Consider the following 16,229-nt stretch of genomic DNA (forward strand, 5'->3'; position numbering starts at 1 on the left):
TTTTCTGTTTTGTTTCTTCTGTTATTCTCTTTGCCTCACTGCAAAGCTTAAGGGATCTCAGTCCCCCTACTGGGACTGAATCCAGACAACAGCAGCAAATGCATCGAATCCTAACCACTAAACCATCAGCAAACTCCCTGTTTACTTCCTTTTTTATGCTTTCTATCTCTGTTTTTAAAAAAGCTCTGAATTTATTCTGTGAAGTAACACCCTAGCTCAACAATTACTGAGCCTTAGCTCAATAATTACTGAGCCTGAGCTCTAGGACCCACAAATCACAAATAGGAGGCCATGCTGCAACCCCTGAAGCCTGGGTGCCTAGAACCTGTTCACAATAAGAGAAGGCCACGCATGGAGAAACCTGCTGTCCACAGAGAAGAGTAGTGCCTGCTTGCTGCATTTAGAGGAAGCCCATGTGCAGCAACAAAGACTCATGCAACCAAACATTAAAAACAATAATAATGATGATGAGAAATTTTTTTAAATCTTATTTTCTTCATATATTGTCTTCCTGAAATTCATTGTTTATCGTGTTTTATTGGAGTTCACTGAGCTTCTTCGTGTGTGTGCCTTATTTCATCATATGTCATCTATTTCAACACTTCCCAAGTGAATAGCCATGTGAGCTGACCTGGAAGAAGCCCTAGGCATCTTCCCATCCCCAAGCACAGCCTAGAACTATGAAGACTGCAAGCGTGAGTGTAGGTTGGAGCCCTAGAAACCATCCAGAGTCATCAACCAAGTAACTGGGTGGGTCCAGCTCACAACCAGGCCAGCACTCTCAGGTTTTGTATTAGTTCAGCAGCTTCTCCACATGTCCACAATGGAATTGGCCGGGGGTGGGGATAGGGGTGGGGGGCAGGGGGTTTGCGGGGGTATTGCTGTGTAAATGTAATCTTTATTTTGTCGCTTCTTCATGACAGCTCTCTCTGCACTGAGGAGTCACAGCACGATCACAATTACTTTTTCAGTTCAATTCAGTCACTGAGTCCTGTCCCACTCTTTGCGACCCCAGGAATCACAGCACGCCAAGCCTCCATGTCCGTCACCAACTCTTGGAGTTCACCCAAACTCATGTCCATTGAGTCAGTGATGTCATCCAGCCATCTCATCCTCTGTCGTCTCCTTCTCCTCCTGTCCCCAATCCCACCCAGCATCAGGGTCTTTTCCAATGAGTAAACTCTTCGCATGAGGTGGCCAAAATATTGGAGTTTCAGCTTCAGCATCAGTCCCTCCAATGAACACCCAGGACTGATCTCCTTTAGGATGGACTGGTTGGATCTCCCTGAAGTCCAAGGGACTCTCAAGAGTCTTGTCCAACACCACAGTTCAAAAGCATCAATCCTTCAGCACTCTGCTTTCTTCACAGTCTAACTCTCACATCCATACACGATCACTGTAAAAACCATAGCCTTGATTAGATGGACCCTTGTTGGCAAAGTAATATCTCTGCTTTTGAATATGCTATCTAGGTTGGTCATAACTTTCCTTCCAAGGAGTAAGCGTCTTTTAATTTCATGGCTGCAGTCACCATCTGCAGTGATTTTGGAGCCAAAAAAAAAAAAAAAAAAAAAAAAGTCTGACACTGTTTAAGTAATCTTGAAACAATCTTGAAACATCTGAAAAATAAATGTTTTCAAAGAAGCCCCTTGGTCTGAAATTCTTCCTCTAAGAGATCAGTCATGTCAGATGCCTCCATCCATATCTCTGAAACATAAATAGCCAAATGTTCCTGATCTTTCTATCTACATTCATTCTTTTGGATCCCCTCTGCCTAAGTCTCCACTTTCTTGCCTTCTTGTCCCATCTGAATATAGGGTGTGGGTGAGCACCAATTTGCCTTCCATCAACTTGAAGATATATATGAACTGATATAATTCACTTAGAAGGAGAGATCCTTGGAGAGACAAGAAATAGCACCATCCTAAAGAAATAGTAGGAAGATATAGAAAAGAAAGAATGAATTTATAAAATTTGGATAATCAAATAGACATGGGGGATGAGCAAAGAGGTGTCCGTACCCACTAAAGAAATAAAAAAGAGATGAAAAAGGAAGAGGTAGTGATGTACAGTTAGATTATTAATTGCTCTGTGAATATTGAGGCAGGATAAGGAAAGCTGTAGCCATTCTCTTCCACCAGCCAACCTTCCACTTTGAAACTCATACCAGGCTGGTGTCCAAGAACAAGTTACAAACTGGTGATGTGACATCTCAGAGGTGTTTAGAACTGTTTTGTTTTGCTTTGTTTTTCCATGAGTTCATCTTGTTAGGAAGGAGTGTGAGAATGTAGACCAAGTTTACATCCTTTTCAAAATAAGAGTGACCAGGAGCACTTGTGAGAATGCCCTCATTAGCCTCTAAGACAAGTGAGAAAGCAGGTCAGCCAACTAATCTTGCATTTCCTTTGAGAAAGATGGCATTTGAGGACCAATCCTCTAACAGCGTTTCACATGGAGCTTCCTAAATTAACAGCACAGCAAAAAGTTAATTTATTCAGAATATTTCATTTTGGGCAATTTTCATATGCCACAATTACAGGTCAGCACTACTCTATTGAAATACAGGCAATTAGAATATCTGAGGATTCATCTCCTAATTAATACAGCATCACGAGAAAGTCACTGGGGATGTTCCCAGGGCACTGAGTTCAACATCATCGTACCCAGCATCCTCTCTCTTCCCCTGGAACAGCCAGAGGCTCTCTTCTCCTTCCCCAGGATCAGCTGCCTCTCTGGAGAAGTTCAGACAAGAGCCTGAAGTAGAAAAGAGAAGTTTGATTAGAACTGAGACACGAGTATAGGACAGAACCCTCTGGTGGAAGGGAGTCAAGCAAGTGCTTATGACAAAGCATCCCTGGGACCCGGGTGAGGGGAAAGAGGTTCAGGCTATTTCACATGAGTTCCAGTGAGGATGGATCCCAGCTGTCCTCTCAGATCCAGTTCATGTGGTCTCCTGGGCCTCAGTGTTTGGGAAATCCTGCATCACAGGAGACCTGTGCTCAGGAGCTCTGGGAGAACTGCTTCCAGGCAACACAATACCAAGGAGATGCCCAGCAATGGTAAGAATCATAAAAAGGAATTTAAATGTTCTCCTTTCACAGGTGATAGATGCAAATTCACAATAAGAGGGAGACTGGAAACAGGAAAAATCAGAATTCCTCACTCACAACCCAAGTCTGCTCTTAGTTGACTTGACTCCTGTTCCCAAATGTCCACAAATAGTATCACAGGTGCACCCACAGATATCACCTCCCCAGAAACTACACAGACCCTCAGATGGAGAAATACTCTTTTTCTAGAGAATGAGTGTCTTCTCGCAGCTACTGAACTATCAGTTTATTGTGATACACACAGTCAAAGGCTTTGGCATAATTAATAAAGCAGAAATAGATGTTTCTCTGGAACTCTCTTGCTTTTTCGATGATCCAGCGAATTTTGGCAATTTGATCTCTGGTTCCTTTGCCTTTTCTAAGTGCAGCTTGAACATCTAGAATATCATGGTTCATGCCCTGTTGAAGCCTGGCTTGGAGAATTTTGAGCATTACTTTGCTAGAGTGTGAGATGAGTGCAATTGTGCAGTAGTTTGAACATTCTTTGGCATTGCCTTTCTTTGGGATTGGAATGAAAACTGACTTTTCCAGTCCTGTGGCCACTGCTAAGTTTTCCAAATTTGCTGGCATATTGAGTGCAGCACTCTCACAGCATCATCTTTTAGGATTTGAAAGAACTCAACTGGTATTCCATCACCTCCACTATCTTTGTTCATAGAGATGTTTCCTAAGGCCCACTTGACTTCACATTCCAGGATATCTGGCTCTAGGTGAGTGATCACACCATCATGATTATCTGGGTCATGAAGATTTTTTTGTATAGTTCTTCTGTGTGTTCTTGCCACCTCTTCTTAATATCTTCTGCTTCTGTTAGGTCCATAACATTTCTGTCCTTTATTGTACCCATCTTTGCATGAAATATTTCCTTTGTATCTGTATTTTCTTGACCAGATCTCTAGTCTTTCCCATTCCATTGTTTTCCTCTGTTTCTTTGCATTGATCAGTGAGGAAGGCTTTCTTATCTCTCCTTGCTATTCTTTGGAACACTGTATTCAAATGGATATAACTTTCCTTTTCTCCTTTGGTTTCACTTCTTGTCTTTTCTCAGCTATTTGTAAGGCCTCCTCAGACAACCATTTTGTCTTTTTGCATTTCTTTTTCTTGGGGATATTTTTGATCACTGCCTCCTATACAATGTCACGAACCTCCGTCTATAATTCATAAGGCACTCTTCCTATCAGACATAATCCCCTGAATCTATTTGTCACTTCTACTGTATAATCATAAGGAATTTGATTTAGGTCATACCTGAATGGTCTAGTGGGTTTCTCTACTGTCTTCAATTTAAGTCTGAATTTGGCAATAAGGAGTTCTTGATCTGAGCCACAGTCAGCTCCTGGTCTTGTTTTTGCTGACAGTATAGAGCGTCTCCATCTTTGGCTGCAAAGAATATAATTAATCGGATTTCAGTACTGACCATCTGATGATGTCCACGTGTAGAGTCCTCTCTTGTGTTGTTGGAAGAGGGTGTTTGTGTGTTCTCTTGGCAAAACTCTATTAGCCTTTGCCTTGCCTCATTTTGTACTCCATGGCCATATTTGGCTGTTACTCCAGGTATCTCTTGACTTCCTACTTTGCATTCCAGTCCCTTATAACGAAAAGGACATCTTCTGTAGGTGATAGTTCTAAAAGGTCATGTAGGTCTTCATAGAACGGCAACTTCAGCTTCTTCAGCATTACTGATTCGGCATAGACCTGGATTACTGTAATATTGAATGGTTTGCCTTCATGTATGTGACCGTGCAAAGATATTCTTAAAACACTTGTTTCATTTTTGAATTTGGTTTAGTTCAGTTCAGTCACTCAGTCATGCCTGACTCGCTGTGGCCCCATGGAATGCAGCACACCCGGCTTCCCTGTCTATCACCAACTCCCAGAGCTTGCTCAAACTCATATCCATCGAGTTGGTGATGCCATCCAACCATCTCATCCTCTGTCATCTCCTTCTCCTCCTGCCTTCAATCTTTCCCAGCATCAGGGTCTTTTCTAAGGAGTCAGTTCTTCGTATCAGGTGGCCAAGGTATTGGAGCTCTACTTCAGCTCAGTCCTACCAATGAATATTCAAGATTGATTTCCTTTAAATTGACTGGGTTGATCTCCTTGCCATCCAAGGGTCTCTGAAGAGTCTTCTCCAACACTACAGTTCAAAAGCATCAATTCTTCAGCGTTTAGCTTTGTTTTAAATATGCTCAATTAATCGATAAATTTCTGTTTCGGCCATGACAAAATGCTTGCGGGATCTTAGTTCCTTGACCAGGGTTGAACCTAAGCCCTAGCTGTGAAAGTGCAGAATCCTAACCTCTGGACCACCAGGAAATTCCTTAATCTATAAACCATTATGCAAGTATATCACATATAAAGTGATAAGTTTATGTCACTTTATGGAGGCATAAATGCCAAATGCAGAGTGATTCCTCACTCCTTGCAAGGAGTCTGACAGCATTAAATATGGCATATGGTCAAGATTATGCTACCAAATATATGAGATTACCTATATTTTGACTCTCTAGGGAGGCTGGGCATTGAGGAACACAAATTCACTCTTTTCAGATAGAAAGATTGCAGGAGATCAACTGACCCCACTCACCTGTCTGAGAGGACCTCACCCCATTCTCCTTCTCTGGGGGCACCTCCTCCTCGTTCCCCTGAGAGGCAGGAGGAGTTCCAGGCACTGGTACTTCTTCAGCATCATCGTAATTTTCATCAGGGACATCAGTCCTCTGATCTGGGGGTTCCAAGAGCAGACAAGGGAGTGGATGAAACCACAGTAACTGGGTTGGACTGGGGAATACCTAAGATACCTTCTGACCCAGAGTTCCTGAGTTTCTGAATAGAGGCACCAGTCACTCCTTGTTTCAACAGACTTTTTTCCCTAAGACCATGTTTCATTTTGATATGTCCATAAGCCAAAACATGATTTTACATATCTCAATATTTTCTGGTGGAAACTACATATCTCAAGCAACTCTTCCACCATTGAGCATTGCTAAAGTACTTTGACAAATTGTGCTTTACAGATGTTATTTTTTAAAAACATTGTGTGCCTGTGGTGATTCTGGACACAGAGAGACCAGCCCCAACATGAGACATCACAGAACAGCCAGAGAAGGAGAAGGACGAACCCCATCTGGACACAAGGGATGCCTCTGGTCCATCAAAGGAAAACCATTCCCCTTAAATCTCTTCTCTATGAGGGAAACTCTCCTCCCCAGAGCCCAGCCGAGGCAGGTCCACCTCTATTTCCTGGAGCGGATCTGTAGTCACTGTTGTCCTCACCATCCCTGGTGTAATACGGCAGTTTAGTCAGGGAGAAATCTGACGGGAAGCCTCATGTGGAGACAAACATCACAGAACACACAGAATTTTTCCTCCCCACACCCACGGGACCTGTGTTAAGACTGAGAAGGGACAGGCCTGGCTTCTGCAGTATAGACAGAGGCTGGGAGGTCACGGGGCTCTGAGAGGCCATCCTGCCTCTTTGGAGGAGCCGTCTCTGTGAGCCTGGGGCACACATGGGGTCTGCAGATGCTGAGAAGATGTGCACAGCCAGTGGGTGGTGACAACCAGAGATCCCAGGAGGGCAGACAGAGACACTCACCTGGGCTGCCCAGACCTTCCTTCTGGGTCAGAAGGTAATCGAGCTCCTCATACACAGCTTCAGCAAGAGCATCTTCATAGCTGGATAAGGCTGAGACATCCCCCAGCAGGTCAGAGAAGCTTCCCAGATACCCCAATCCAGCCAGCCCACCTTCATCTCCTTGGTGCTCACATGGGGGCTGCCAGGACCTCAGCATCGTCTCCTACCCCAGGCACCATGTCAGCACCTTCTCCCCTCGTCTGACCCTGATTACAGCTCAGCGCCAACTCTGTCTGGTCTCACAGGAGAGGCCATGACTTATGAGAGTTCACACCCCAGTCCTAAGAACCTCTGTCTACTCAGCCCTTAGAGCTCAGCATAGAGCACATGGAGTCTGCAACTCAGAACAGTACCTGGCCCAGGTTCCCCTCCTCACACCTGCCCCATCTCCTGCCTCCACACACTCTCCCTGGTCCCCAGTTTCCCCTACAGCCCACCTCTGCGCTCTGCTCTCCATCTGAGTAGCTGAGTCACCAGGATGGCGAGGGCCAGGAAGAGAAGGGCCCCCAGGATGAGGCAGAGGACCCCAGGCAGGGAGAAGATGCCAGGGAGAGAATTTGAGGTTGTTCTGGTCCCTAAGGAGAACAGGAAAAAGGGCTGGAGATAGTCTTGGGCACAGAGAAATCTCCTGTGTCAGCATTTTCAGGAGCTCCAGACAATGGTGTCTCAGTCTCAGACAGTGTCAGGGCTCCCCTGGGTCTCGTCCTGAGACAAGTCAACTCCACGCTGGCCAGTGTGGCCCCGAGGCAGAGGTGAGGATTGTCAGGGAGCTGCCCTGCCGAGACAGCCTCTGAGGACCCAGGTCATCCCTTCTCCATGGGCTTCAGGAGACAGAGCATCAAACAGTGCAGGGACTTGCACCTCTCTGATGAGGAGCAACACTCAAGGGCAGGTGGGAGATCCTTAGATTCTGCAACAAGGAAACCAAACTTCCTTGGACCCTGGGCATGAGAACATTTGACCCTGGACATCAAGGCAGGGGATTTCCCAGTGTAATGCGCTGGGTCCTCCCCAACAGCCACAGCTCCTCAGACTCCTTCCTCTTCTGAGTTGTCAGAGGGCCCACAGAATAGGTCCCCAGTATCTGAGTATCCTCTCCTGCCCGTGGATGGATCACAGTACCTGCTGTAGTCGTGGGCACTGTTGTCCTTACACCTAAAGAGAAAAACAGTAGTGTGGGGAAGAAGAATTGGCCAGAACGCAGGGCAAACCTTTTCCCTCCTGAGCCTGAAATCACCCCTCTCAGTCTCCACAGCATCAATGTCCAGGCCTCCCAGCACCCTCATCCTAGATCAGAGCCCCAGCACCCGGGATGTCTGAACATAAACTCCCCACCACGCCTGGTCCAGCCAACTGCCCCTGCGCTGCCCCAGCTCACCCAGGGTGGACCCCGAGCCCCTCACTCACCAGAGCACCTCACACCAGCATCCTCCTCGTGCTTGCAGTCACTCTGCCCCCAGGGCTCCGCAGCACAGTCCCACAGGGAGGACTCCCAGCCCCCGCACTGCACCTCGTCCAGCCAGATGCTCCCATTTCCAGGGCCAAATGCTGCAGACCACACGGCTTCCAGGGCCTGGCCACAGCCCAGCTGCTGACACACCACCTCGGCCTCTGCCAGGCTCCAGGAGTCATCACACACGGTGCCCCAGGTTCCGCTGTGCCACACCTCCACCCGCCCTGAGCACTCGGTGTCTCCTCCCCTGAGTCTCAGCTTCTCTCTGTCTGAAAAGGCAGCAGCCCTTCCTGTGACTGCCCTGGTGGGAGGAAGGAGCCCCTGGGAGCCACAGGGGAGGGGGCTGGCTGACGTACCTGTGCAGGGGGCAGCAGTTGGACAGCTCTTGGGTCTTCTTCCTGCACACAACGGGGAAACAGTGGATCAGGAACACCTGAGGGTGTTCCTGTCCCCACATAAGATTATCTAAGGTCCATGGCTCAGTGCAAATGACATGTGAAAACACAGGCTCATTATCTCCTGGGATGAAACATTCACTGCATCTGATCACCAGCTGAAATTACTTTAAATATTTACTTGTTTATCAGTCTTCACACCCCACAGCAAATATAAACACAGACATCTACGAATGTACACACACTCCTCTGAATGAAAGTTCCATTAGAAGAAGGACCTTGTATATCTTATATGTGCCATGTTTCTGCTATTAGGACAGTGCCTGCACATTGTATGCACTCATTCAACAAATATCTATGGAAAACCATTTTGAAATACCTAGATAAGAGCTTGATAAATATTTACTAAATGAATGAATAGACAAATAAAATTCAGTGAAATAAAATTTCTTTTTTTTTTAATTCATACTAATCAGTGAAATAGTAAACCAAATATAAATTAATGGTAAGAGTCTATGATAATAGTTGATATTAAAAATAATCAGTCCAGAAGCACAGAGTCAATTTATATTCAAAATCTCATGTACACAATTTTAATGGAAAAGTATTAGATAGATTATAAACTACTCTTACCTATTATTCAGTGTGAAAAGTGGGCAAGTGAAGTCTACTATTGTAAAAGGAAACTCTCTTTTATAAATTTATTTTTAATTGGAAGATAATCGCTCCACAATGTAGTGTTGGTTATGTGTGTGTGTGTGTGTTAGTCTCTCAGTCATGTCCAACTTTTTGTGACCCTATAGACCCACCAGGATCCTCTGTCCATAGGATTTTCCAGACAAACATACTGGAGTGGATTGCTATTCACTTCTCCACTGGATCCTCCCTACCCAGGGATCAAACCCAGGTCTCCTGCACTGCAGGCAATTTCTTTGCTGTCTGTGCCACCAGAAAAGCTCATAGTGTGGGTTAGGAATCTCTTAAAAAGGACGTATACAAGAAAGACCTGGTAGAATTCTGAGAAGATATATGGACACATATATGTACACACTGAGTAAGCCAGAAATTTTTGCAATGGTTAAAAAAAGCCTACTGATATACCCGTGGCAGATTCATGTTGATGTATGGCAAAACCAATACAATATTGTAAAGTAATTAACCTCCAATTAAAATAAATAAATTTATATTTAAAAAATAAAAATCTATTATCAACTTGAAAAAAAAACTACAGGGGAAAAGTGATGGGGGACGGAAAAAAAAAAGCCTACTAAGAAAAATTTGTATTGAGAAGATGCAGAAATAATAAACAAAAGACTGAAAATATACACAAAAGAATTGAAGCTGAGAGAAATAAATATAAATTCAAAAAAACAGAAGGATAAATAGTACCTGTCATTAAGTATCAATATTTTTATATTCTTTCCAGATCATCCTATCAAAACTCCTACCCACTCTATGCAGAGAATCTCTGAGAAAACAATGGCAGGACCTCTGTGAGCGGGTTGCTCATTTTCATGGTCAAAGACTTTACCACCTCTCAATTCACAGGGTTTAATTGTAGGGAAAATATCATCAATAAAAGGTCTCACAATTTAATTCCTCTTTGGCCTTCAAATGAAAAAGACAAAGAGATGATCAAAGAGAGGCAAGGAAGGGACTGAGCCTCTGCTTTTGAAGTATCTGATCCCACATTCTCTTAGCTATGGGTTTCAGGCAACATCCAGCATACCATTCAAGGTGCACCTGAATGGGGTGTGTGTGTTTGTGTATGTGGAGGGGGAGGGGAGGAGAAAGAGAAACAGAGAGAGAAATGTTGAAGGAATAAGGTGCTATGGTGTGACTATTTGTCGCCCTCGCCAACATCTATTTCGTTCAAAATTTATTGCTGAAATCTCAGTTCCCGGTGTAACAGTATTTAGTGGTGGAGCTTTCTCAAACTTTTCCAAAAACAGAAGAAAAGATCACTTCCAAATTCATTTTATGAAGCCAACATCAGTCTGATACCAAAGCCAGATAAGGATACCATGAGAAAAGAAAATTACGGGCTAATACTCTGATAAGTACAGGTGCAAAAATCGTCAACAAAATATTAGAAAACTGAATTTGACGATACACTAAAAGAATCATACACCATGATCAAGTGATATTTGTTCCAAGGATACAAGGATAGTTCAACATTCACAAATTAATCAATGTGATACACCAAATAAACAAAATGAAGGTAAAAATCATATCCTCAAAGGATGCAGAAAAAGTGTTTGACCAATTCAACATCCACTTACAGGAAAAACTCTTTTACAAAGTAGGTATAGAAGGATTGCATCTCAACATAATTAAGGCCATATGAAAAGTACACAGCTAACATCATACTTGACTGTAAAAAACCAAAAGCTTTTCCTCTGAAATCAGACACAAGACAAAAATGTCTACTCTCACCACTTTTAATCAACTTAGTTTTGGTAGTCCTATCCAGATCCAATGAGTCAGCTCTTCTCATCACGTGGCCAAAGTATTGGAGCTTCAGCTTCAGCATCAGTCCTTCCAATGAATATTCAGGGTTGACTTCCTTTAGGGTTGATTGGTTTGATCTCCTTGCTGCCCAAAGGACTCTCAATTCAATTGTGGCATCCAATCACCACAATTCAAAAGAATCAACACTTTTTAGCTTCTTCTATAACCCGGCTCTCACGTCCAGATTTGACTACTGGGAAAAATATAGCTTTGACCATATGGACCTTTGTCAGCAAAGTGATGTCTCTGCTTTTTAATACTCTGTCTAGCTTTGTCACAGAGGAACAAGCCTCTTTTAATCTCATGGCTGCAGTCACCATCAGCAGTGATTTGGGAGTCCAAGAAAAGAAAATCTGTCACTGTTTCCACTTTCTCCCCTTTTATTTACCTAAGAGCTGATGATCTTAGGTTTTAGAATGTTGAGCTGTAAGCCAGCTTTTCACTCTCCTATTTCACCCTCAATGAGAGGCTCTTTAGTTCCTCTTGGCTTTCTGCCATTAGAGTGGTATCATCTGTGTATCTGAGGTTGTTGATATTTCTCACAGCAATCTCGATTCCAGCTTGTGATTCATCCAGCCTGGCATTTCCTATGATGTTCTCTGCATATAAGTTAAATAAACAGGGTGACAATCTACAGCCTTGACGAACTCTTTTCCCAATTTGGAACCAGTCGGTTGTTTCATGTCCAGTTCCAACTGCTGCTTTTTGATCTGCATACAGGTTTCTCAGGAGGCAGGTAAGGTGCCCTGGTATTCTCATCTCTTTAAGAATTTTCCACAGTTCATTGTGATCCACATGGTCAAAGGCTTTATGTAGTCAATGAAGCAGATGTTTTTCTGGAATTCTCTGGCTTACTCTATGACCCAACAAATGTTGGCAATTTGATCTCTGGTTTCTCTGCCTTTTCTAAACCCAGCTTGTACATCTCGGAAGTTCTCACTTCACTTACTGCTGAAGCCTAGCTTGAAAGACTTTGAGCATAACCTTGCTAGCATGTGAAATGAGCACAGTTGTGAGGTAGTTTGACCATTCATTGGCATTGGCCTTCTTTGAGATTGAAATGAAAACTGACCTTCTCCAGTCCTGTGGCCACTGATGAATCTTCCAAATTTGCTGACATATTGACTGCAGCACTTTAACAGTATTACCATTTAGTATTTTATAGCAATATATGTGAGTCAAACAATGTAAGTCTTCACTGATGAATGGATAAAGAAAATGTAATATAGACTTATATCCACCCATAAAAAAAGAAGAACATCTTGCCAGTTTCAACAACATGGATGGACCTCAAGGGCATTATGCTAAGTAAAACAAATCAGACAGAGAAAGAAAAATACCATATAATCTCATTTATATGTGCAATATCAAAACAAAAAGCAAGTTCAGAGACGTTGAGTAGTTGGTGGCTGCCAGAGGTGGGGGATTTGGTGTGGGCAAAGGTAATCAAAAGGTATAAATTTGAATTATAAAGTTAATAGGTGAAGAGATATAACATACAGCATGGTGACTATAGTGAATACTGCATTGTCTATTTGAAAGATGGCAAGAAAATACATCTTAAACATTCTCATCATGAAGGAAATTTTTAACTATATATATGGATCTATATATATGGATCCATATATATAGATATAACTAGACTCACTGTAGTGATCATTTATCAATACACACAAACATATAAGCATTTTGTTGAATGCAGCAAAAAATATAATGTTGTATCAATTATATCAATTAAAAAATTTTCATAAAGCAAGTTTGGAACATGTAGATTAAATAAGCTCCATCCAAACTTCATTTTATAAACTCAACTTAAACCCATCACTTAGATTTTAAAATATCAAATCTCACTAACAACATCCTACAGAGTTGGGAAAGACACAGAAACAGACATAAGTCACCTTCACACGAGATGTAAGCTTCCTCCTTTGGAGAGCATGAACTGTATTTCCATGGGCCAGAAGGACACTGCCAGAGAGAGGTATCAGTTTTCCGACACTGAATTAAATCTACCCACCGGGGTCTAGAACCTTCCCTGAGACCAACAGAGGTGTTGAGACTTCCACTGTCCCCACAGCCAAGCTGACTGCAGATCATGGACACAGTGATGTCTTCCATGGGGCTGCGGCAGACACTGCCCCAGGTCCCATTGTAGAAAACTTCCAGCCACCCAGCACACTGCTGGTCCTCGCTGACCATCCTGAGCGCCAGGAACTCTAAGATCGAAAGAGAGGAGACAGGACACAGTGACATCCCACTCAGTGCTCTGGGTTTTCCTCTCTCCGGAAAAATGTGAACACTCATCTCTGTCAGCTGAGGAAGCAAATCCATTAGATGACCAGAGTGAAACCTGCCTCCTTTTTATCTGACTTTGTCCATTTGTGTCTGTCTTTCTAAATATTTCTACCATTATGATGTAGTGGATATGAACTGAGAGGAAGACCAACCTGGACACCTGCAGAGAGAGGGAGCTGACTCCTGCTTCCTGACAAAACATCTAAAAGAGTGTATGAAAGGGATGTGATGTAGACAGTGTGGAGGCAGATAAAATAATGGACCTGTGACTGTTTCCTTATCTGGCAAAGGGGACTTTACAGATGTGATTAAGGTAAGGACCTTGAGATTACCCTGAAATATGATGGATTAACCACCTGCTGCTGCTAAGTCGCTTCAGTCGTGTCCGACTCCGTGCAACCCCATAGACGGCAGCCCACCAGGCTCCTCCGTCCGTGGGATTCTCCAGGCAAGAATACTGGAGTGGGTTGCCATTTACTTCTCCAGTGCATGAAAGTGAAGTCGCTCAGTTGTGTCTGACTCCTAGGGACTCCATGGACTGCAGCCTACCAGGCTCCTCCATCCATGGGATTTTCCAGGCAAGAGTACTGGAGTGGGTTGCCATTGCCTTCTCCCACCTGAGCACAGTCTAATCACAATCTTAGACTCACTATCCTTTAGAGTGGAATACTTTTCCTCGTTCTGGTTAGAGGGAGATGTGAATGTGTATAACAGTTAGAGAGGTGGAGCGTTGCTGGTCTGATGATGAACAGAAGGGGGTTATGACCGAAGGCAGGCAGGCAGTTTTTAGAAGCTTGAAAAGACAAGAAACAGATTCTTTCCCAGAGGCTCAGAGGTGATGTGACCCTACTGAAACCTTAGTCCCCATCCTGTGAGATTCTTGCTAGACATCTAAGCTACAGAAGTGTAAGGAAGTAAATGTGTTGTTTTAAGCCATTAACTATGTGGTGATTTGTTACAAAACAAAAAAACTAGCACCTTGGCTTTAAGACTTCTCTACCATATGTACCAGAAGAGTGAGCCCTGATTTCAAGGAAAACTGAGAAAAGGCTCTGCCAGCAAACACTACTGAGGAGAAAGGACCAGAATCTCAGCTGCTGCAGGAGGCAGTGAAAGCACCTCATCTTCACGTCTGCTGGAAAGACAGGCTTCATGGGAGGAAGCCTCCTTCTCTGGTCCTTTCAGCATCTCTGCCTCAGGGATCAGACCCCCGTATTCCTGGGCCCTCCCCTCCCCTAGCCTGTGGACAGTGTGGAGTGCTGACCTGAGCAGATGACTCCGGCGTCCTCCTTGTGTCTGCAGTCGTGCCGCCCCCAGCCCCGGGAAGGGCACCTCCACACGTGGGACTCCTTTCCTGTGCAGTTCAGGTCGTCCAGCCAGATGGGCCCTGATCCTGCCCCAAAGTGAGCAGACCCCGTAGCATTGAGGGCTTCTCCACAGCCCAGCTGCCTGCACACCACGCGGGCATGCTCCAGGTTCCAGCCATCATCACAGATGGTACCCCAGGAGCCCTGGTCAAGGATCTCCACTCTCCCGGCACAGGGACCGCCCCCATCCACCAGGCGGAGCTGTCTACTGTCTGAGGAGAGAGAAATGGGACAATGAGGCGTTGACCTGGGGGATGAATAGGATCTTCTGTCCTGTGGGACCCTCACCTGAGCAGTAGGGGGCGCTCTCCTCTGAGGCTGCAGACCCTGCTTGTTCAGACACCGAGTCATTGCACTGGGGCAGCACCTGGGTGTGATTTCCTGAAAAAAAGAGCGATGATTAGAGGGTTGCGAGGGTTGAAGAACAGGAAACTCAGTTAAGCAAAATAATTTTTAGGAGAGGAGGGGAGTTTGTGGGGAAATGGATACATGTATATGTATGGCTGAGTCCCTGCCTGTTCACCTGAAGCGGTAACAACATTGTTAATCGGCTAAACCCAATACAAAGTAAACAATTCAAAATAAAATAATAATAATAATAATGATCTAGTGATGGAGCTGAGATGAAAGCTGTAACATATCAGTAAAGTTACCATAATCTTAGTGTTCCCTTTCTCTATGAACAGCCCTGGTCCTGACAATGCCACGATTCCTGTTTTAAGTCAAGCTTTGCCCTAAGAGTGAGTTAAATAAGTTGCTCTATCCTTAATCTACCCCTAAATAGAAGAAGCAAAACAAAATCCTTTCTGAAGGCTTTGTACAATTTTTTATCTACAATGTTTGTGATTTTTAAAAAACACTTATATAAAAGAGATCTCATGGAAAACAAGAGGAAAAAGAAACATTAAAAAATTTTCCCAGGGTATTTGGCTCTTAAAGTTACCTGACAGAGAGTTTATTTTATTTTTATTAATTTTTATTTGAGCATAATTGCCTTACAACGTTGTAGATGCTTGTGCTGTACAGCAAATTCAATATGTTATATATACATGTAAGGGTTTCCTAGGTGACTCAGTGGTTAAAAAAAAAAAAAATCTGCCTGCCAAATAGGAGACTGGGGTTCCATCCCTAGTTGGGAAGATCCTCTGGGGAAAGAAATGGCAACCCACTCCAGTATTCTTGCCTGGGAAATCCTATGGACAAAGGAGTGTCTCGGGCTACAGTCCATGAGGTCACAAAAGAGTCAGACGCAACTCAGCGACCAAACAACAAGACACATATATATATATATATCCCCTCTTTCTTGGATTTACTTCCTATTTACATCACCACAGAGCACTGAGTAGAGTTCCCTGTGCTATACAATAGGTTATTATTTATCTATTTTATGTGTTCAGTTCAGTAGCTCAGTAGCGTCTGACTCTTTGTGACCCCATGCATCACAGCACGCCAAGCCTCCCT

At 43.8% G+C, this 16,229-nt stretch overlaps 1 protein-coding gene across 1 annotated transcript in view; it reads right to left on the reverse strand.

Moving 5' to 3' along the window:
• Positions 1-2,608: 2,608 nt before the first annotated feature.
• The window catches only part of LOC129619403 (antigen WC1.1-like), a 37,754-nt gene continuing 24,133 nt past the window's right edge, over positions 2,609-16,229 (reverse strand). The window contains exons 5-14 of the mRNA XM_055534885.1: positions 15,057-15,149; positions 14,666-14,980; positions 13,008-13,322; positions 8,557-8,598; positions 8,155-8,469; positions 7,870-7,902; positions 7,185-7,322; positions 6,709-6,798; positions 5,698-5,835; positions 2,609-2,754 (exon numbers count right to left, since the gene is read on the reverse strand). Coding sequence (XP_055390860.1) covers positions 2,609-2,754; positions 5,698-5,835; positions 6,709-6,798; positions 7,185-7,322; positions 7,870-7,902; positions 8,155-8,469; positions 8,557-8,598; positions 13,008-13,322; positions 14,666-14,980; positions 15,057-15,149 — 1,625 coding nt within the window. The remainder of the gene's footprint in view (positions 2,755-5,697; positions 5,836-6,708; positions 6,799-7,184; positions 7,323-7,869; positions 7,903-8,154; positions 8,470-8,556; positions 8,599-13,007; positions 13,323-14,665; positions 14,981-15,056; positions 15,150-16,229) is intronic.

The sequence above is a fragment of the Bubalus kerabau genome, chromosome 1 (assembly GCF_029407905.1).
Source record: "Bubalus kerabau isolate K-KA32 ecotype Philippines breed swamp buffalo chromosome 1, PCC_UOA_SB_1v2, whole genome shotgun sequence".
Taxonomy (NCBI): Eukaryota; Metazoa; Chordata; class Mammalia; order Artiodactyla; family Bovidae; genus Bubalus; species Bubalus kerabau.